This window comes from Urocampus carinirostris, chromosome 14, assembly GCF_059441175.1.
Source record: "Urocampus carinirostris isolate Australia breed hairy pipefish chromosome 14, RoL_Ucar_1.0, whole genome shotgun sequence".
Classification (NCBI taxonomy): Eukaryota; Metazoa; Chordata; class Actinopteri; order Syngnathiformes; family Syngnathidae; genus Urocampus; species Urocampus carinirostris.
The window spans coordinates 25162489-25185762 of record NC_142362.1 but is presented as its reverse complement, the minus strand read 5'-3'; the positions used below and the strand labels follow the sequence as shown (position 1 = coordinate 25185762).

The window sequence follows — 23274 nt, the reverse complement described above, 5'->3', positions numbered from 1 at the left end:
GCATATCCACATTTTCCTTATTTCAACCACAGTACAGTATTGCTAAACGATAATAAGGTCCAGAGATCCTCATGCAAGTACACGATGATGAAAAGCAAAGTTCACAATGAACATGGTCAATACAGGAAATATTGTTATAGTTTAAAATCTTTGTGGTCATCAGTGACTTATTTGACAACCGCACTATGTTTTGTGGTTCTAGTAAAAGAATACAGTGCAGTATACTGACGCAGAATGAGGTCATGTGCTTAAGCCAGCGTTTTTGTGTACTTGCTGGAAGTATTGGACCTATATTGGAAACTCAAGAGTCTTCTTTGCATGCTTTTTCCCACTTTGGAGTTTGACGTAAATTTGTCTGATACACAATAAAGGGTTGAAATCGGCCTGTGAATGTCTTTCAGAAGTAGTAAAGCAAACGCCTTTTACGATGCTATAAAAGCAGTCATTTTCTGCATGTTCTGCCCTTGGAGGTTTTAACAGCTCTCTAAGCGAAGTTTACGTCACACATTTTCTGGCTTGTTCTCTGTTGCTACTCTGTAAAAATGAAGCCAAAATTAACCTGCCAATCATCTTCTTTTTCAGACTAGAAATGTCTAATAAGATTTCTCAAAAGGACATTAGAATGTATTTGAACCCTCGATGTCGCTGTATCGTGTAATCCTACCGAAAAAGAGTGCTACAAAGCATGAAGAAGTTATGGAGCACCATTTTATTCTAATATTAGCCTAGACTTTCACATCCTGTTTGGTTTTTGTGGTTAGCCTTAGAAGTAAGATGGCGGACAATCTTGTCAGCGCCTCATGTTATTGGAATAGATATAAATTTAATATTTTTAAAAGGACATTGTATTATATTGGACCCCTCGATGTCACTGTATTGTGTAACGCTACCGAAAACAAATGCTACAAAGCACGAGGAAGATTACAAATTACGGAGCACCATTTTCTTCTAATTTTATCCCAGACTTTCACCTTCTGTTTGTTTTTTTGGTATAGGTACCCTTAGCAGCAAGATGGCGGACAATCTTGTCAGCTCGTTTTAAGTGAGCCTCATGTTATTTGAACAAATACAGATCTATTATTTCTCAAAAGGACATTGTATGATATTTGATCCCTTGATGTCGCTGTTTCGTGTGATGCTACTGAAAACAAGTGATACAAAGCACATAGAAAATTACAAGATACGGAGCACCATTTACTTCTAATTTTAGCCCAGACTTTCCCCTTCTGTTTGTTTTTTTTGGTGGGTACCCTTAGCAGCAAGATGACGGACAATCTTGTCAGCTCTTTCTAAGTGAGCCTCATGTTATTTGAATAAATACAAATTTATTTTTTGTTAAAGTGACATTGTATAATATTCACAATTGTACCTAGTTGCCAGTGAAAATCCATAACCATAGAGCAGGAAAAGAGAAAGGTACTAATGTAGCCTTACACATTTTCACTACAGCATAAGACTTAAAATATAGTCAACCTGATGTCATAAACGTCACTTTTTGTTTTCAAGAAAGAAAGAAACAAGGAATATATATAAAGTATATATTTTTTATATAATACAGGAACTGCTTATTTATTTAGTTTTCGTTAAAATGTAATTGATTCCACAAAAAAAGCTTTACATACTTTGATCCGAAACGAAAACATTATCACCAACATCGCTTGCTCTCGGGTGATAAATATGTAATTCTCTCGTAAGAAGATGTTGCCATGACAATATTTTGACACGGATCACAAAATAGGTACAGACGCTGTCCTACTTACGAACGAGGTTCCGGACGATCGTTCGTAAGTTGAATTTGTTCGTAAGTTGCATCAGTGCTATATTTTTAATGAGATGTATGTTTAAGGTTTATATAAGTATAATTAAGGCTTGTATAAGTAACCTGCATTGTTTTGTACTAAAAAATAAACATTTCATAAAATAATATGCTCTATAAAGATAAATAAAGTTGAGGTTAACTTACTTTTTGAAGATGGGCTTCAAGATGTCCTCCTCCGTGGCAGAGAGTGGACAAAAAGCGATCCAACCATTTTCTCAACCGCATCAGTCTTTCTTATTCTACTTTCATTTTAAAACAAACGGCTCACCTCATCTTTACACTTTACACCTACCATATTGAGTGGATGCACAAGATATTAAACAATAAAAATGTCAAAGTTCTTAGCGCGCTGGAGATACAGTATAGAATGTTTACACACGAACTAGGAAGAGGAAGCGGATTTCTTCTCCTGGGTGGATGCTGGGTGACCTCTCACAGCATAGCGGAAAGAAGCACTACAGTAATGTCCTGTACTCGGAAAAAGGTGCACACAATACAAAATTTAACTTACACCAATGTCCGGATATTTTTCGACATCCCGAATTTTTTTTTCTATCTACCGTTTTTCGCAAGTCAAATGGGCGTAAGTAGGGGAGCGTTTGTAGTGTTTTCTGCTAGTAATGGAATATCTAAACTGCCAGATTCTGAGTACATATACAAGTACCTGATGCCCCCTAGGCTAAGGTTCTAAATGCTTGTTTGTCAACAAGAAGAGCGTGCGAGCTGTTTTTAGTGTTCAGCTTTGCTGATGATAGTGAGTGACTGCTTACAAGTTGGAGGGAAGCCGAGGCTTCAAAAGTCTCCTAAATCCACTCAATACAAAGCTCTCTTGTGGGAGTAATTGAGTCCAGCTGCTTAGTGGAACTATAGAGGAAACAACATCTCCAAATCCCCCCTTTCACACAAAGTATATACGACCACAAATGAGCCCAGTCAATCAACATCCCATACAGTAGAAGCAACACACTTGATACAAACATTAAATAAGACCTCAGGTTTCACAAAATGGCAGGGATGGAATCAAATCTGTTCATTTTTACACTTTGCAGTATGGAATGTTAAACTGTACATGCACCATCATGAAATAATATTTATATCCTCCTGAATCAGTGGCGGTGTTTTTTGAGACCTAGACTAAGAATCTTTTGAAAAAAAAATGGTCATAAATCCCGCAGCGAGCACAAGGGAAATTTCTCGCTTGGCCGGCAGCTATCGCTTGCTAACCGCACGGCGAAAGAGACCAGCATCCTTCCAAGCCATGACTCACCCGCTTGCTCTTCTGGGAGAGTAGCGGAGAATTTTACTACTCAACTTTTTTATAGGCATGCATAATAGTTATAAGGACTACAAATTCATACAATGTGTGTTTTTCAGGATATGAATGTAACAGGATTCAACCAGGAGCTTGAAATCCTTGAAAATGATTGCATCTTAATGTTGTGTTTTCAAGGTTTGAAACATGCTTGAATTTTGGGTGAAGTGCTTCTAAATGCTTGACATGGCTGTTGAAAGCCTAGCTGGAAACCTTAGAAGTGCTTGTGAAACCTTAGGTTGAGGCCGTAACTCTAGTTTCAAACCCTAAAATGCTTAAAACCCTTCTTTGGTGATGAAACCTTAGTTTCTATTCGTAGGCAGGAACCCTAGAATCACTTTAAAACCCTAGTTTGTGACCATATCCTACCTATGAACCCTGGGAACACATAAAACCCTTCTTTTAGGGCAAATACCCTTGTGTTGTAGGGGCACCATTTATTGTAGTTCGTCTTAGACAAGTGCAGCCCGGTGATCTCTATCCCTATCCAGGGCATTGTGCAGATTTTTGTCACCAAATACTCTCCTTAAAGCCCCAGTGTGTAATGTTTGACCACTGGATGGCAGTGTCATCTAACGCTGCTGCGCTGTGCTCTGTGGCACTGCTTTTGTTCGCAAGACACCAGACAAGCACGGATTCCAAAATGCCATACAAATACAAAATTCTCAAACTATGATTTTTTTTAAATTAAAATTGGTATGACAGTTCATTTCATATCTATCTATCTATATGACCAAGGTAGATAGATAGATAGGTAGATGACAGTTTGTTAATTTTTGCCTGATATTTAAGTTAATGTTTGTTAGTTTTTTTACTGAATGAAAGTTTTTGTACCACTAAATATTCCTCCTCCTTAAAAGGTGGGGTGCGTAGTTTGAGGTGTCCTTAAAAAGTTTAAAATTAAATATTTTCTCTATTAAGTATGTGTTCACAATTTCTAACTGAGTTCCAAGAGCCCTGATATATATATTTTTTCACCGCTCCCATCTGCTTTTATCTTACTTTTAAACTCGGTGTTCTGGCCTTGGAGTATTGATTTTACTTGCGTGGCCGCGGTTTTTCTTTATTACAGTATGAAAATAGTGAAAGTAAGAATAGGACTGTTCCAAATACAGTTAAAATGCTAACCAAACCCCCGGAAAGATGAAAAAAAGATTTTATTTGAGCGCATCTAAGACAGACAGATTAAGATTTCAGCCAGAAAATGGCGTCGGCAAGTTGAATATTTTTAAGTTACGGACACCACGAACCAAGTTACGGACACAGGGTGTATTATTTAGTTCCTCCTAGTGGTACCAAAAAACTTTCATCCAGTAAAAAAAGAAAAAAAAAACATTGATTTGAATACTATGCAAAAATACCTGAACTATCATACCAATGTTATTTTTTAGAAAAAAGGATAGTTTGAGAATTTGCTATTGGTTTTACATAGAGAAATCCCCTACCCAAGGTCAATTTGTTGCTGTGCGCATTACACAACACAGTGTCATCTAGTGATCAAATATTTCACGCTCAGGTTTAAAGTCATCAAAAGATCACAGTTGACAAAAATTAGAATACATTCTGAAATTCGGCATTGGCATGATTTGATTTAAAAAAATAAGGAAAACATGAATCAATCCATACAAAAAAAAGCATGGTTATTTTGTGACAGATAATGACAGAAAATCCTTGGCTTAAAAAAAGATAAGCCACACTTGAATACCAAACCTCAAAAATGTTGTTGGGAATGTAGACAAAAATAAAGACCAATATTTTATTATTTATTTTATTCATTATTATTATTATTTGATTATGTTTTTGATTTGATTTTACTCTAAGCATTGTATTTGTCTGGCTATTTGCTGTTTCTTCTTGTTGGATGAAAAAATGAGAGAATTGTATTTCCTTATTGTACACTGATTGTTTTATATGTGACAAATTATTTTCTTAAAGCGCTTTACAAATACATTTTAAAACATTGATTGATAGTCAAAATGATTAGATATATTGTATATGTTTGTGTGTGTGTTTTTTTGAATATTTATGATAACAATTGAGAAGGTTGGTAAATGGAGTTTGGAAGAGAGTGTGATAGGCGTAAGTTATGTGTGAATGTTGGGAAGAGTAAGGTGATGAAGTGTTCACGTGATGGAGTGGGCATGGCGTTAGAAATAAGGTTGCATGGACAGGTGCTGGAAGAAGTTGAAAGCTTTATGTGCTTGGGTTGTTATGTGGCTGCAGTTGGAGGAATGGAGTGCGAGGTATTGCAGAGTGAATCAAGGAAGCAAGGTTTTGGGTGCTTTGAGGAGAGTGATGAGCAACAAGAGTATGAGTATGGATGCTAAGAGGGGACTGTATGAGAGTCTGATTGTGCCGACTGTGTTGTATGGTGCAGAGACTTGGAGCCTGAACGCAGATTTGAGAAGGAAATTAAATGTTTTTGAGATGAAGTGTTTGAGGAGTATGTTAGGAGTGACAAGTGGATAGATTGAGAAATGAAATTGTTAGAGATAGAACTGAAGTAGTAGTGGAACTGAACAAGCGTGTGGATAAGAGAGTATTCAGTTGGTTTGGACACATGGAGAGGATGGATGAGGAGCGAATGTTGAAGAGGATCTTCAGAGCAGAAGTCAATGGAAGGAGACCAAGAGGAAAGCCGCGATTGACGTGGATGGATGGTGTTATGAGTGCACTGCAGGAAAGAGGTCTAAATATAGTGGAAGCTCGAGCTCTTGTTGGTGATAGGAATGAGTGGAGAGGTGTTGAAAGATAGTAGGATGTTTGGATGCGTTCTAAGGGATGGACAGGGCACCTGTATGATGTGGCAGGGATAAACCAGTGAAAGCTGTTGGGCCCTGCTGTTGAACAGAAGAGTGTGTTGTGTCACACTGACCCGAGTGAAGTGGCTGCTTTTTTGTGTCCCGTTTCATCTGGAGGGACGAAAGCATGACCAACTTAGGTGCCGAGATGCCTAACTTGTTTGGGTATTTGGGTTGATCCAAAAATGTTTGTGTGTGTTTTTTGATATTTTTTTTCAATTTTTCTATTTTCTTATTATTATATGTGTTTGACTTGCTGTCGGTCACCCCTCTGGAAGGAATATGACCAAGGTAGACAGATAGATAGAATGATAACAATCCAAAGGAAAATTCTTACCACATTGGTGACATTATTTTTCAACAGTACATCATTTTGAATTAAGTACTATATAACAAATTAAAGAAATCATTGTTTTTTATTAAGACAAAAAGCACTGCCATATGAGACCGTTTTGTGTATTTTAAATTTTGTTTCTATATGATATAAGTGAAAAAGTAGGGTGTTATTAGGATTGGGAGGAATAACAGTAATTGTACATCCCTAAAAATAAGGACAACATCCATCCATCCGTCCATTATCTGTACCGCTTATCCTCAGTGGGATCGCGGGGTGCTGGAGCCCATCCCAGTTATGAAAATGAGTCTATTGGCGCATTATGTATATGTAAATATACTTTTAAATACAATTTTTATTTTGCAAAGGGATCCTTATTTAACCTAAATATAGCTGTTATTTGATTATGAGTTTTTTTCTGTAACTGCAATGGAACAGTTATATTTTGTCTTATCTTAATTACGTAATGGCGTTTCATGTATTCCGCAAGATTTGGACCTGGCAATTAACCTGCCATGTTGGTTTTTGGAATGTGGGAGGAAACCAGATTGCCCCGAGGAAACCCAAGCAGGCACGGATAGAACTTGCAAATTTGCTCAAGAAGGCCGGTGGCTGGAATTAAACCCGGTTCCTTTGAACTGTCGGGCTCACGCACTAAATACTCATCCACGGTGCTGCCTAGGGGGGTTGAATATTTTTTTCAAAGAAAAAAAGAGTAATGAAAAATGTTTATTCATCTTTGAAACATACCAAAATGTATATATTGAAAACTTGAACCAAAGTGCTAATTTGCAAGTTATGAATCATTATGTCCTCATTTTTGTATTTTTTTTTTTAATATATCCAAGCTCAGATGAAAAAAAGGCTAGTGTTGGTTGAACAAAAACCTCCAGAAAGGAAAACGGAGAGAGAAGAAAAACTCTGGTTTTGGAGAAAATTTAGCAATGCTGGCAGCAGAGACGAATTCTTTGGGTTTTCTTTCGGGAAGTTTTCCCAAGTCGGTGCAAGTTTGAGTCAGATGTTGTTTCTGCTAAAGAATAAGCGACCTGCGGCTTGGGCCATGATAGCATTGTGAAGAGAGACCGTGATTAGGTTTGTTTTAGTGCAGGGACGAACCAGCTCGGGTATGATATACTGGATTCCACATTCCATGTTTGTCCAAAGTATCCAAAAGCATTAAAACTGATGTTTGTCTTGGTTTGATGCTGTGTCATCACAATGGAAATAAGCTCCTCACGTTCCTTTGCTGGCATGGTAACATGCACTGCCCTTATTATTCCAGACGAAAAGAAACATAAGACTGTTTAGATAGTTCAGTTAGTTAAAGCATTAGCCATCACTAGCCATTTAGATGTAAAAAAAAAACCACAATTTTACTAGAGTGAAATCTTCGTCACAGTTTGTATCAATTTGCAGTTTGTTAATTAAAAAAAATCAAACATAAATGCTGAGTTTGAAGTTTAGTACACACACAAAATAAGGAGAGGAGACAACAATGAATTTTACTTAGCAAGGACCACAGGGTAAGACTATTCCAAGAACCCTCTAATGCCAAAATTCCAATATTTTCCAAAGTTTCTCCCCTGAGCCCCTCTCTTTTCATTAAATATCTTAGGATACAAAAAGCTGATTTGCCCTAAAGGCCACAAGTATCAAAAACAGCAACATTATTGGCCAATAGTGACAATGATGTAAACAGCACATGATAGTCCAAATAACGATTTAAACTGCGTCCTGTGCAATCTCCTTCACAAGTGTCCAATATTAAAAACAGAAGCAAGCAGAATAAACTGATAAATAACATACTACTGTCGAGTGTGTCGGATGCTTTCGGGACTCCTTTTTCGTTATTAAACAATTATTAAATTAGTTACCTCTGTTAACAAAAGGCTTATCTTGACGATTATGTGTTGTGACATCTTGTCTCTTCGATTGCAGAAAGAAAATTCCAATATTTTGGCTTTTTTTTTTTGCATCTTTACGCATTTTTATTGTAAAAATTCCATTCATGTTTTAAATAATGACAAAAAGGGAACGCCACGATTCAAATGATGTGAACCATGTATTCAGCTGTTCGAATAGCATTGCCGGCCAGAGTTCACCCCAGTCTAATTACAGCGTAAGTCCGTCTCTGCGCAAAACTGCCACAGTGGGAAAGAGAAAGTCCACCACAATGTGACCAATATGTTTGTCAAGGATGAAACTCGACCCATGTCACTAAAAAAGGCCACCAGACGCATGTGCCGCAGGATGGACAAAGCGTATTTAAAAGCACTCAAAGTGTGGCAATTTATATACAGGGTTTGTACAGGTGCTTCAAATCCTTGAAAATGCTTGAATTTTAATGTTGTGTTTTCAAAGATTGACATTTTTTTGGGGTAAAGTGCTTGTAAATGCTTAAAATCATTGCCCTGGATTTTAAAAAGTCTGCTTAAAAATTACGCTGACATTGCTCTCTGACGACTTTGCCATTGCAATTATTGCCTCATAATAATTGACAGTTCGCATTTGCTTGCATGGCGTCCTGTGAAGTGTTATCGCCCCCTATGGATGGCGTCCAAGAGGACAGGTGCATGCTACACCTAAACTCGGCACTATGAAATGTGTATCAGGATTATGCATCAATTATGGACATTTTCTATGGGCCATGCAACAAACTAAGGTAGCTTTTCCCATGGGTAAATTGCAATGGGAAGAACTTCCTGCAACTGAAAATGTAAGCAACATTTTTACCCCAAACCTATACTGGGAAATATTTGTCTTGAAAACAAATATATTTGCGATTTACTCGAGATCTAAAAATCATGTATCACTGTATGTTTAAACATTGCATATGTATATCGCGGATATATTTGTGGCGCTGCAAAATACATGATTTTACATGGGATTTTTTTCCCTCTTAATTGTACTGGTGAAATTGAAAAAATAGCGTTTAAAGTCCTTAAAAAGTGCTTGAATTCAGCCATGAAAAAGGTGTACAAACCCTGCATATACAGTGTTTTTTTTTTTGGGTGGTACTTAGTATGAAGGAGTTGATATCAACTGATGATAATGATGTAAAAAAGACACACAAGCGGCTATCCATGCACAGAAGGCATTGTCCTGTCAACCGTCATTGCCCCCTACAGGTCCCGCTCAAGAGGACACTAACACGACTCACTCACATTATTATAATGATAATTCAAATGGGAAGACAGTTTCAATACCCAAACAATAATATCAGTCCGATCCAAGGACTGCCTTCGTATCTATAATATCGATATTTGAATCGATCTGCCAACCCTTAATTCTGAGGTGCTGGAAGAAGCAACAAAGCACTGGTCAACATGTAAGCCTGAACTTTAGAGAGAGTGTGGTACCCTGTTCAGATAATAATGCAGCTTTTTGACATTTTAATGCTTTTTGTAGTTGTGGTAGTTGTACAACCACTGCTTTGCACTTCACACTTTGGAAGCCTTTTATGAGACCCATTTATGCCCAGCTATGCCACTGGTGATCGGCATTTGGCCTTTGGCGTCAGAAGCACACAGGCGGTTTTGGGAAGAAAACAATGCTTCGCCAATGGTGTCGATTATCTAACATGTTTGATCATTTTAGTGTTCCATCACCATATGTTTAAATAGCACAGGGTACAAAGAAAAACTCTGAGCTTCTCTTTTCCACAATGCATGTGCAACGCCCTTCTAGAGGAAAAATGTAATCAATGTTGTTTACAACATTACTCATGTAGGAGCAAACCAGAGGTTTGATGGTACATGATTCAATATTTACCTCATACTCACAATAATTCAACTTCCTCACCCACAAATCAAGCAAAGTCCTCAATATATGCATCCAAATTGAAGAGCTGAGGAAGTTATCCATCAAACACGCAACAGTTCCCTTTCTGTATAATCGGAGTCATTGTCATGTCGCTGGAGTTTCATTTAATCCTCAAGGAACAATGACAGTTGGCATTGCAGCTGAGTGGTTAGCACGTCTCGGCACAGTTCTTAGGTCATGAGTTCTTATTCAGCTACCAGCCTTCATGTGCAGAGTTTGCATGTCCTCCCTGTGCTTGCGTGAGTTTCCTACGGGGACTCTGGTTTCCTCCCGGATTCCAAAAACATGCATGTCACGTTATTCGGCTGGTTCAAATTGTCCCTAGGTGTGAATGAGCGAGTGAGTTGTCTGTCTGTGTGTGCTCTGCGACTGGCTGGCAACCAGTTAAGGGTGTCCCTGCCAACTGCCGAAGACAGCTGGGATGGGCTTCAGCACCCCTGTCACCCTACTGAGGATAAGCGGTGCAGATAATGGATGGATGGATGGATGGATGGATGGATGGATGAATGGAACAATGACAGGCAAATGCAATTTGGTCTGTTATCACAGTAACTACTAATAATAACAGTAAAGATCCCATCTTATGTCTGTATTGCAAACTGGCACTATTCTCCACATTATGCTTCATTAAGTACCTTGGCACTGTCAACTAGAAATAAAGGGCTTCGGGCAGTGCACGTCTTCATAATCGCTTTCTGACTTTCTGGTGGTCGCTATCTTGAATAGTCACATGATATGTTTTGAGAACACTTGACCTAGGCAACAATAGAGATGAAAACTGGGCTGCTGAAATCGGATTCAGTTCTGCCAGGGACAGCGCTGTTGGTGTTCTGCTGCCAAAGGTGTAGATACCAGATGCGGTTGGTGCCAGGCCAAACGGTACCACCAAAAACAACCTTGTGAATAGCTAAAAAAAAATAAAAAAAAGAAAAATGGTGCATTTTTGTGTCTTTCAGTCTCCGTAATGTGCCTGGGGCTTTACATCATGATTAAAGAGGATCCTTTTGCACCCACAAAACATGGAAATTGAACCTGCAACATATTTGCTCTCTGGTGCTGTTTTTGGAGTTACGTCAGTCAATCTGCCATTCAGAATTCTGGAGATCAAACGAAGACGGTGAAGTGGAAAACACAATAATTAGTCTGTGCATGTGAGCTCTACTTGAGATCAAGTGCAGATAACATACCTCCATGTCTTAGGCCAACATGTCAAACATACAGCCCTTGGGCCTGACTTGGCCCTTTGGCTGATTTGAACTAACCTGCCATAAATTTCTGAATACGTCAAAAAATAAAGCAAGTTTTCAAGTCATTTCTATCAAAAGTTATGATTTCTAAAGTAAATCCGAACCAAATGCTCACTCTGGCCGCTAGAGGGCAGTACAGGATACACTCTCAGCTTTAGAAGACAAAGTATAGTAGTTTCAATTGATGTAGTCTAATCCTATTGCACATGCATTCCTAACACTTTTGTTTTGTATTAATTTTTTATTCATTTCAAACCAGTATGACAAATCAGGCAAACATTATATTTGTTCATAGCTCCCCTTTAAGTTTGTATAGCATGGTGAGTTTGTACAGGGGTAAAACTGCATTCACTCAACTGTTAAAACAATCTAGATAACACATTTATGCCAAACATGAAGATCTTTTTTTATTTCCATTGTTTGTAAATAAATGTCGCATTGCTTAGAAAAGATCCCTTGTCATTTATGATTATAATATGGAGGCTAAGCTAATAAAGTAGACCGAATGATAAAGTTGACATTCCTTTACTGTACTGCCATAGAACAGAAAGTCAGAGTTTGACATACCGACTTAGGCCATACACCAGCCTATAAATGTGTTTTTTTTAGGTTGTGCATTTTCCTCAACAAATAAAATAAAATAAAATGATCCTATAAAAGTCAAAATGTCAAAAATAATGCAAGAGTTCTTATGTTCTCTTTCTTTGAACATTTGAGTTTTACACGGCACAGTTGGCTACATTGCGGCGTTAAAATATATGGATGTATATTTCGTTTTCAAAGGAACGATTGAAAGACATGTAGTCCACACGTTTGGCTATATACTTATCACATATTCTTTTGATGTCACTTCATAAATTTATATGACCCACAGTTGTTCCAAACTAAAATTGGACACCACCTCTGTGTTCAAAGCCAAATCAAATGTAGTCCTTTCCTTTAATTTTACATATTAATGATCAGTTTAGGTAATTATTACAAAGACAGGGTGGTTAGGTAATTGTCCTGTGGGCGGCCACTGTGGCTTGACAAACCGCGCTTTGGAGCCCTTTTATATATAGAATCAAGCTAGCAATTACGCCAGACCATGATGATGTCATCCCACATCCTCACTTGAAACTCGCGTTACCTCTGTGGGAAGCATAATGGTAAACTTTGTGGTCCTAAAGCACAAGTTGAGAACATGCTAATTTCTCTCTCAACCCAAAGTTTTGCTTCTTTTTAAAAAAAAATATATATATATTTAGTTGTTGATTAAAATCCTTGCTACTAAATAAACAAAAAACTAAAGATACATTTTAGTGCTGCCAAGCAATTAAAATACTTATTTTTTTCGAGTTTTCCCATACTTGTACTTATTGATGTGAAAATGCAAAATGAGAGAAAGAAGAGACAAAAGGAGGAAAGTGAAACAGAGAGAGAGAAAGAGAGAGAGAGAGAGAGAGAGACAGAGAGAGATAAACAAAGAGAGAGAGACAGAGTCAGAGAAAAATAGAGGGACAATAGACAGATAAAGAGAAAAAATAGAAAGGAAGAGAAGAAAGAGAGATGGCAAAAGAGAAAAAAAGAGAGCGAGAAAAAGAGAGATAGAGGAGAACAGTAGAGGGGTGGAGAGAGATAAAGAGATCGAGAGTGAGAAACAAAGAGACAAACAAACACTGGCTTTGGCAAAATCAAGTGAACACAAATTCTGTCTTTAGCAACATTAAATGAACGTAGTTAAAGCCCCAGTGTGTAATATTTTACCACTGGATGGCAATGTTATCTAATGCGAACGAAAATCAGTGCCACGGAGCACAGAGTGGCACAAATGTGGCTGCGACCTTCAAGTAGGGATTCCACTATGTAAAAGAAAATACAAATTTCTCGACCAATGATCTTTTTAAAACAATTAACATTGTTGTGATAGTTCCTTTATTTTCGCCTTGTATTCAAATCAATGTTCGTTTTATACTGAATTAACATTTTTTTTGTGCCACTAGGATGCACTAAATATTACACACTCTCCTTTTAAATCTGCATCTGGTTATTTTCTCTTGCGCTTCTCTCAGTGTTGTCTCGCGGGACGGATTAAAACCCTTGGCTGGCCTGAAACGGCCTACAGGCCGTGTGTTAGATACCCCTGGACTCGATTTACCTTGCATTGAAATTAGGTAAAAATAAAAAAATATATATTTTACCAACACATTTCCAGAGTTGGGTAGGGTTACTTTAACTTGATTACTTTCAATTACTTTTGGATTACTCCAATAGCAAATATGCTAATAAAAGACAAAAGAAACTAAATATGAATACAATTCTGACTCACAACACGTGGTAAGCTTTCTCTCCTGGCTTTGATCTCTTTGATCTCCGGCAAAACTAACATATAATGCGACAGAAACAAAATGAAAATAAATCCAAACAGCTTGCCAACATCATTTTTGCCGTTCCATGTATTCCGTTACTCCCCAAGCCTGCACAAAATTTAGTAATTTTATTCATATTAAGTTTATTTTGTCTTTTATTAGCATATTTGGTATTGGAGTAATCCAAAAGTAATTGAAAGTAATCAAGTTTAAGTAACCCTACCCAACCCTGCACATTTCTATATGGATGTCAGTTTTTAAAAATTGTTAGAACGTCTTCATTGTTCAAATATTTGGGTTACTGTTTAATTTTATGTTTATGTTTTAGAATTTGGAAGTACGGTTGTACCTCTATTTACAAATTTAATTCGTTCTAGGGTTGCTTCATAACCTGCAAACTTTGTAATTTGAGACGCATTTTGAATGTAAATCCGGCTTTTGCTGGCTTTTGACAATCTGTCGGAAATGCGTGAGGCAGATGTAGTAATAGCCCGATGTGTCAAAATATTTTCAGGGTGATTTCTTTCCACAAATCCCGAGACTTTATGGAATTGCTAAAATGTCTTAAATTTGGGAAGATTGAATGACGGCTGCATCCTCCTCCCCTCTATCTTGCTGGAACCCCCTTCCTATTGTCTCTAAACTCTGAATTGTGACGGTGACACAAAGAGCATGCTGGGAGCACGCATGCACGCTGGGTTGCCAGGCAGATTTTAAATGATAGCTAGTTTGTTTACGTTCAGGAAACTCTGGGAGTGGATAATAGCAGCGCACGCTGTATTTTTTTACTTCGGATCCTGAAACGCCCTTGTAACGAGAGGCAATATTTGCCCATTCAAGTACTTCGTAACTAGAAACTTACAACCAGTGAATGAGCGAGTGAGTTGTCCGTGACTGCGACTGGCTGGCAACCAGTTCAGGGTGTCCCCTGCCCACTGCCTGAAGATAGCTGGGATGGGCTCCAGCACCCCCGCGACCCTACTGAGGATAAGCGGTGCAGATAATGGACATAATGGACGTTAATCAGGATACAGTGTTATGCAGTGGACAGCGGTGTACTGAAAATAGTTTTATGCACAAATTATTATTTGTTGCGGGGGATTAGGGTGTGTAGGCGCGGTTAGTCTTGGGGTAGGATTTCTTCTTCAAAGTAGGGGCACGACAGAAAATAATTGAGAAGCACTGATGTATGTCAATGGTTCATAATGTACTCGTATACTGCAAAATTATGCCCACAACCCCAAATGGAACATATGAGGTTCAGAAAACAGTACATGATCAAAATGTCTTTAAACTTTGTCTCAGACGGATTAAGTGACTTTTTGTCATCTCCAAGCAACAATCTCCTAAATAGGCCACCGCCCCCTCAGATTCCACACAGAGGGTGTGAGGAGGCGGAGGCCAAACAGAAAGGCCTTGACATCACCCTTCCTCATTTTACAATAAGCCACAACCAAGCCCCGCCCACAGGTGCTGCTGCTCCTGTCAGTCTACTCCTGTCGCACACTGACACCTTTACCCACCCCTCCTATCCACATACCTAGTCATGGGATTTCTGGCTTCTTTGAGAGAACCGGCTCTTTTGGCTTAACTGACGAAAAAGAGATGTCTCTCTCAGCTCCGACAGGTTTTTTTTTCGATTGTTTTTTTTTTTTTTTGCTTTAATCCATATATTGACAATTATTACATCACATTATGCACAAAATGACTTTAAAAATTGGTGAAATAAAGTAAAAAACGAAAAAAATGAACAAAAGAAGACAAGATAATGGGAAAAAAGAAAGTAAAAAAAGCAAGAAAAATGAAGTAAAAGCTAGGACGTTAGAAATAAAAGAAGAAAAAAAGGAAAGAAAAAAGTTAAAAAAAAATTGGGGAAAAAAAGAGGAAGAAAGGCTATCTGCACGCTAGCATCGGGTATCCTTGAAATGAGCCAGGTCTCCTCTCTGATTTAAATACAAGTTCCCAAATGTAGCAGTTTCCCACGAGTTGTAGCTCCAGGTCATCCGTTTTCTGGTATGGATCTGGCATCGGTGAGATACAGTCTCTGCAGGGTTTGGCTTGAGAGAGTTTTTACTTCTATCTGTAGCAATAGGCCGGACCTTGCTTTTGCCTTCTCTTGCAACGCCGCTTCAGTCCCTTCCCGAACGCAATAACAATCCAAGGAGCATTTGCTTGTGATCACCATTTCGTTGCATTATTCTGACTTTCCTCGGCATTTGCTGAGTGCTGTCTGAGTGCTGTCTGTTCAGAACATAATGCGAATTCGTTGATATCTATGACAATAAAGACAATTCGATTCAAAATGTTTAATGTGATAACTGAAGCGCAATCATAATAATCATAGTATTACTGTAATAATAATAATACAGACAAATCATCAATAATTTTTATTGTTACTAATACAAGAATGTATTATTTATTATTTTAATAGTACTCAAGACATTGGAAGAAGGGCTTTGAAATGTGCTTGAATTTGGCTGTAAAAAAGGTGTATGAATCCAGTCATTAGGTTTCACAGTGATCATACTGGTGCTTGAAATTCTTGAAAAGGCTTGAATTGTATTTTCTGTTTTCAAGAGTTTGGGGTAAAGTGCTTGTACATTGCATTTATTCTTTCATGATTCACAGCAGCTGGCATTAGTTTGTTTGCCATTGTCCGATGAAGTGTCATCGCCACCTATGGGGGAGGTGCATGCTTTACCTAAACAGGGCACTATGAAATATGTATTAGTGCAAGGATTATGTAGCAATTCTGGACATTTATTATGGGCCATGCAAAAACTTGAGGCAGTCTACCTAAGTGATAAATTGAGATTGAACTTCCTGCAACTGAAAATGTAAGCTACATAATACTGTCATTTTTATCCATCATCTATATGTGGGGAATTTTTTCTTAAAAACAGATGTACTTGCGATTTGATCAAGATCTAAAAATCACATGTGTTGTTGAATGCACACGTAAGATTGAAAATCATGTTAATGTCATGAACCAGAACAGGATCAGGACCCAAATGCGTGGCGTTACTCACACAAGCCTTTTACTTTATGGGAAATGGGGAGTCATGCACGTTAGGCAGCAGTCTGGTGTGAAATGATAGGAAGCCAGAGGCCGACGAGATCGATACCAATTGCCCGAGTTGATATCGGACTAATGGGGTCGATACCGGACAGGACAGGACAGACAGGATAGATAATGAAACAGGATGTCAAAAATAAACTGGACAAACTAGACAGGTACAAAAACTGGAGAAAATAATAAACAGGACAAAAATAGGCGGAAACAAAACTGGAAACCGAAATTAAACAGGACAAAATAAACGGAAACAATGACGGACAGGAAATACCAACAGGAACTGTACCGAGTTGACACACACGTGTTGCGGGTCAGAAGTTCGTTGACGGACTGACAAAGGAAAAATGAGAGCATTGAGCTTAAATCGATAGAAAGCCAATCTGTCAATGAGCCGCAGCTGGTGCCACACGAGCGGGGCCTATTAGGCGCCATGGCAACCGTGACAGTTAAATCTTGCGGATATATCTGAGGCTCTGCAAAGTACATGGTTCATGCCTGATTTTGGTTTTGAATGGTACTGGAGAAATTGGAAAATTTGGCTTTGGAATTCCTAATAAAGTGTTTGAATTTGGCCATCAAAAATGTGTACCCATCTTGGTCCAAAGAATAGGGGGTAGGGTGTGACGTCATGTTTGTTTGTTTTTTGTTTTTAAATTTCCATTTCTCAGTGTAGAATTAAAATTGTGAAAACAAACCTCAAGCAGGGTCCAAACACCAACCCAAACCCTATTAATAAAATGAAAAAAGAAGAGCTGATTCCACCACGCCGAGCCGGTTTATTGAGCCATTTCGTTCGCGAACAACCCGTGACTACACCACACTTCATGTTTGTTTTGCACACACTCCCTCACAAAGTTCCTCCTCCCTGCCTGTCTGTGTGTGCGTCCGCCTTCGCGTTATGAACTTTGGAAGCAATGAGTCGCGGGCTGCGTCGCCAGCGCTGTCAGTGAAGTCCTGAGTGATTCTTCTTTTTTTTTCGTGCTGGTTTTGGAGAGCCCTCATCTGTTCTTTCTGGTTCTCCTCCATCCAGGACAACATTAACGTCTTCCTCAAGGCCTGCCTCAAGCTCGGACTCAAAGAGGCGCAACTCTTTCACCCCGGGGACCTCCAGGACTTGTCATCCAGAGTCACGGTCAAGTAAGTGGCGCACTTCTGCTTTGGTGCTTCATTCTTGTGCTGTGTGTGAATGAAACATTGAGTGTATTACACAGTAGTTCCACATTGTTGCACTGTCATGTCACATGTGTGTGTTATTCATTACATTTAGTTTACTTGCCCTTTGGCTGTTTATAGAATAGCCTGAAAAGAACCAGTAATGTTCATCATAAGAAGGATAGACGGAATGTTTACATTGATTGAGATATTCATATTTAAATTAATTCAAATTGTTTGTTTTTGCTTTATTTTGTAGTATAAATAGGCAATATTGTTATACGAAATTGTGATATGGTTAGCAGTATAATGCAAATCCATATACGCAACTTTCTTTTAATAGTCTTCAGGGTTCATACGGATGCTTGAAATGTTTCAAAATGCTAGAATTTTAATGTTGTGTTTCCAAGGTTTAAAAATTATTTTTGGGTGAAGTACATGTAAAGACTTGTAATTGTTACCATGTTTCTTGGCAGTCTGACTCAAAAGACCACACATTAAATTAAGAAACCTAAAACAAGTTGTGGGCAGCACGGCGGCGCAGTGGTTAACACGTGTGCGGCACAGTTCTAAGGTCTTGGGAACCTCCTGTGTGGGTTCAAATCCAGCTACCGGGCTTCCTGTGCGGAGTTTGTATGTTCTCCCCGTGCTTACGTGGGTTTCCTCCGGGCACTCCGGTTTCCTCCCACATTCCAAAGACATGCATTTCAGGTGGATTGGCTGGTCTAAATTGTCCCTAGGTGTGAACGTGCGAGTGAATTGTCTGTCCCTGTGTGCCCTGTGATTGGCTGGCAACCAGTTCAGGGTGTCCCCTGCCCACTGCCCGATGATTGCTGGGATGGGCTCCAGCACCCCCGCGACCTTACTGAGGATAAGCGGTGCAGCTAATGAGATGAGAAAACAAGTTGTCTTAAAAAGGACCCAGACACTGCTTTCAAGTGACTTAGCATCGCCGTCCCATTTCTTCTGCCTTTGTGATTATCGGCAGCTGGCATTAGTTTGTATGCTGTTGTCATGTGAAGCGTCATTGCCCCCCAGAGTGACAGGTGCATGCTACACCTAAACAGGCACTATGAAATCTGTATTAGTGCAAGGGATATGTATCAATTATGGACATGTATTGTGGACCATTCAAAAAATTAAGGTAATGTTTCCTAGTGGTATATTGTTTGGGGAAAAGCCTTTTGCATCTGAAATGTAAGCTACAAAACACATTTTTTTTCAATCACCGATATATTTGTGGATCTGTAAAATACATGATTCACACCAGATTTCTATTAATGGTACTGGAGGAATTGGAAAATTGTCCTTAAAATGTGCTTGAGAAAAGGATGTACAAACCCTGTAAATGGCTCACTTCTGCTTCGGTGCTTTATTTTTGTTCTGTGTTTATGAGACTTTGACTGTATTATACTGTAGTTCCACATTGTTGCACTCTCATAGCACATGTGCTTGTTATTCATTACATTTAGTTTAGTTGCCCTTTGGCTGTCCGCAGAATAAAATGAGAATAACTTCAATAATGTCTGAGAAATACGGACCAATTGAATGTTTACATTCATTGAGACATTATTTTTAAATGGTAGTTAATTTTTATTTGTTTTACTAGTGCAAAGGAGTGATATTGTTCTTGGTTAGAATTATTATGCAAATCCATGTACAACTACACAACTTTCTTTTCATGGTATTGAGTATTGAGGTGTGCATTGCATAGAAATGTTCTACTTTTAAATATATTTGTAGTAAAATGCTAAATTATGCCATACAAGATCATATTAGTCCTTCATAATTTATAAATGAATAACATATTTTTGGAAATACTATGTATTAAGTGTAGTATTTCTTTATTGATTCATTAATTTATGTTTTTATTGGTATCCTCTGTTAAGAGTTGGATTAAGGTGCACGTCCAAATGTTTTTACTACTGCGTAAAGAGGTTTTTCACCATAAAATAACAACATAACGCGTGGGGAAATAAGGTTCTCACATAATAATGGCTTTTTTTTAATCAACTAACTTGGAGATCCTACCTGCTATATTGGTGCGACTCAGGACAAAAGGGCAAATTCAGATTTTCTTTTTAAAACTTTTCAATCGTGAAATAACTAAGTCCTAAATATGGGATTTAGAAAATCAATTAATATGCAATAGGTTAGTGAAAAACAGCCAATGCGCCCTTCTTTAGGGCAAAGAAAATCTAAAAAAATACAGTTTTTGAAGATATTTTTATTCTCAGATGGCTTGGCTTTCATCTGCACTATATCACATATTGTGTTGGCCCATAAAAACCTTCAGCAAATATTTACCTTGCCCAAACATAGCCAAACAAATGAGTATGGATCTTTGATAGGAAAGAACATGAATCTTAACGGAGAAAAAAAAACGGGCATATGCTGTGTAGAACTGATAGCTACTGTATGAATGCGTACATCATCATCGGTGCAAGTCCAAAGTGTGTGTTTTTTTTTTGTCCTTGGCGAGATGCCTTAGTAACTTGACATGTATATTTATGTATTTTCATTTAAGAATGATTCAGTGAAGCAGTCTGTGGCATGTTTTAATCCTGTCACTCCTTTTTGTTTTTGTTAGAAATCTGTTTTGAACAAGTGTTCTCAAACGTGCATACTAGTACACTAAGGACACTTGAGTATACTTCAATTGATTCGGATTAAAAACTGACAGGAATGCTTCTCTTCTCTCACCACTTCATGTGGCGTGTCTTGGGCAAGTACAGCCTGGCAGCGCCTATTCCGCTGCAGGCTGTTTTTTGGGGGTTGGGATTTGCTCCAACCACAAGAAACAGATAAGGCTAATTCCATGGTTACCAGTAGCAGGAGAAGCCGCTTGATATGACTCAGTTACAGCACCTTTATCACCTGGTCACCGTTGTTGTTGGTGTAAAGCATTCTCCCTGCTATAGAAACAAATACAAGACAATCAAATCCCCTTTGGTGGATGATCATTTTGTTCATTTTAAATATACATATATTTTTTTGTTAAATGCCAACATACGTTTGACCTATTTTACGAGAAATGTATCATAAAATGTTACTTATTCTAGGTATTATTTTTATATTTTATTATATTTTTGTTCTTTTGTTTTTGTAGTGAAATAAAAATATGTATTTTACGTACTGTTAGTCCATATTTTATTAAGAAAAAATGTAAATACATAGTGAAATGTTTCTTTTAAAAAACGTTTTGGAGTGTTTTATTTTAGTAGAAGTAGAATTAAAAAACATAGTAACAAAAAATAATGAAAATACTAAAATATCAGAAAATCATGTTAAAAAGTAAATTAATGAATTAAAAATAATGACCAATATTATTTGAAAATATTCAATTCATTTTATTTATGTATTTATTTATTTATGTATTTATTCATGTTTTTATTTGAAGGGGTGGCAGTGTACATTGTCAAAGACCCCTGTGTGGAACTGGTTGAGGGGTACTTAGCTGAATGCTATTTCACCAGTATTGTATGAATAAAATTAAGGCCCTGACCTGGGGAGTAGGTACAGTACAGTCTTGTTGTCAAGTGGATGACATTTCAAAAGTGTTTGTTGTAGTTTCGGCCAGCAGCGCGGCATCTCGAACAACCTGTTCCATTTTTGCACTTAGGTGAGTAAGCAGGAGAGGCATGCTTTAAGTGGAGGCATTCAGGGTGAAAAATTGGGCGGTACCAGTATGACTTTCTTTTTCCCAGTAATAACTGTAAAGTAGTGTCGATGGTGTACAGTGCCCTGAGAAAGTATTAGCCCACCAGGAACGTGTCACATTCCAGGCTTCAAATGTTTAAATAGAAAACTCAAAATATTTTCTAAGAATAGACAAGAATAGACAACTTGTGAGACAAAATCGTGCAATTCAACATTTTAGATTGTGCTAAAAAATCAAAAATGAAATGTGGGCGTTATAATACTTTGTAGAACCTCTTTTAGCTCCGATCACAGCCACAAGTCTTTTTGGGTATGTCCCTACAGGTTTTGCAAATCTTGAAACAGAAATATTTGCCCAATCTTCCTTACAAAGCAGCTCAAGTTCCTTAAGGTTTGATTGTGATCGTTTCTGCTCAGCATTTTTCAGATCTCCCTCAAGGCTCCATAGAATTGAGGTCTGGACTTTGGCTTGGCCAGTCTAATACCATTATATTGTAAGTTTTAAACCGTTTCGTTGTAGATGTTGCTTTATATTGAGGGTCGTTGTCCTGTTGGATGGTGGACCTGCGCCACTTTCTAAACTCTTTTGCAGACTCTGACAGATTTTCTGCCAGAGTCACCCTGTATTTGGTTCATCCTTCTTCCCATCAATCCTAAACATTCTTCCAAGTCCCTGCTGAAGAAAAACAAGCCTCAGACTATGATGCAGCTACCACTATGTTTGACAGTGGGACGGCGTTTTCAAGGTAATATGTAGTGTTACTCTTACGTCAAACGTAACGCTTTGCAGTCAGCCCATAATGTTCAATTTTGGTCTCATCTGATCAGAGGATTTTGTTCCCCATGTTATTTGGCTTCAATGGCCTTTAAAGTCAAGTCAAGTCATCTTTATTTGTATAGCCCTAAATCACGAAGAGTCTCAAAGGGCTTCACAGATTATTACACTATATTACACAGACTATTTTTCAGCCGACGAGAAGAGTAGGTTATTCATATGCTATGGAGTAGAAGTGAGTTTTAAGTTTAGATTTAAACATTTCCACTGAGGTTGCAGATCGGATCTCAGGGGGAAGAGCATTCCACAGCACCGGTGCCCGGATGGAGAACGCTCTCGAACCAGCAGAACACTAAATGGTGTTCTTTCAGAAAGAGCATCATTTTTGCGACTCTTCGATAAAAACAGTTGTCTTATGCAGAATGTCCCACCTCAGCTGTGTATGCCTGCAGGTCATCCCATGTGATCATGTATCTCTTTGTTGCTTCTCTGATTAGTTTTCTCATTGTTTCTATTGAATGTTTAGGAGAATGCTCTCTCCATTTTGATATTACCTGAAAGTTAATGCCACTCAGGCTCACATTGTGTCTTGTTGTTCCTGATTTATGCCAACATTGAAACATTCAGAAGTCATTAGGGAACTTCTGGAGTCAGTTGACAGAGCTGACAGTGAACACCTACTTTTCAGTTTTTTTTGGGGTTGTAAATATAATATAAAATGTTGAAATGATTTTGTTCTACTACTGCGTCTCACATGTTGTTGATTCTTAGAAAACATTTTCAGTTTTTTGGTTTCAAGTCTAAAGCCTGAAATGTGGCAATATGACAAAAAGTTATTTGGGGGCTAAACGTTTACTAGGCACTGTAACTCTATAGTAGTGCTGGTGACATATGTTTCTGTTGGTCTGTTATGCTTGTTTCCCAGTGTGGG

The 23274-nt window shown here is 38.1% G+C and overlaps 1 protein-coding gene across 8 annotated transcripts in view; it reads left to right on the top strand.

Moving 5' to 3' along the window:
• lmo7a (LIM domain 7a) overlaps positions 1-23274 on the top strand; it is a 112888-nt gene that overhangs the window by 19070 nt on the left and 70544 nt on the right. For all 8 annotated transcript variants that reach the window (XM_088352309.1, XM_088352310.1, XM_088352308.1 and 5 more), the window contains exon 4: positions 17787-17893. In XM_088352309.1, coding sequence (XP_088208435.1) covers positions 17787-17893 — 107 coding nt within the window. The remainder of the gene's footprint in view (positions 1-17786; positions 17894-23274) is intronic.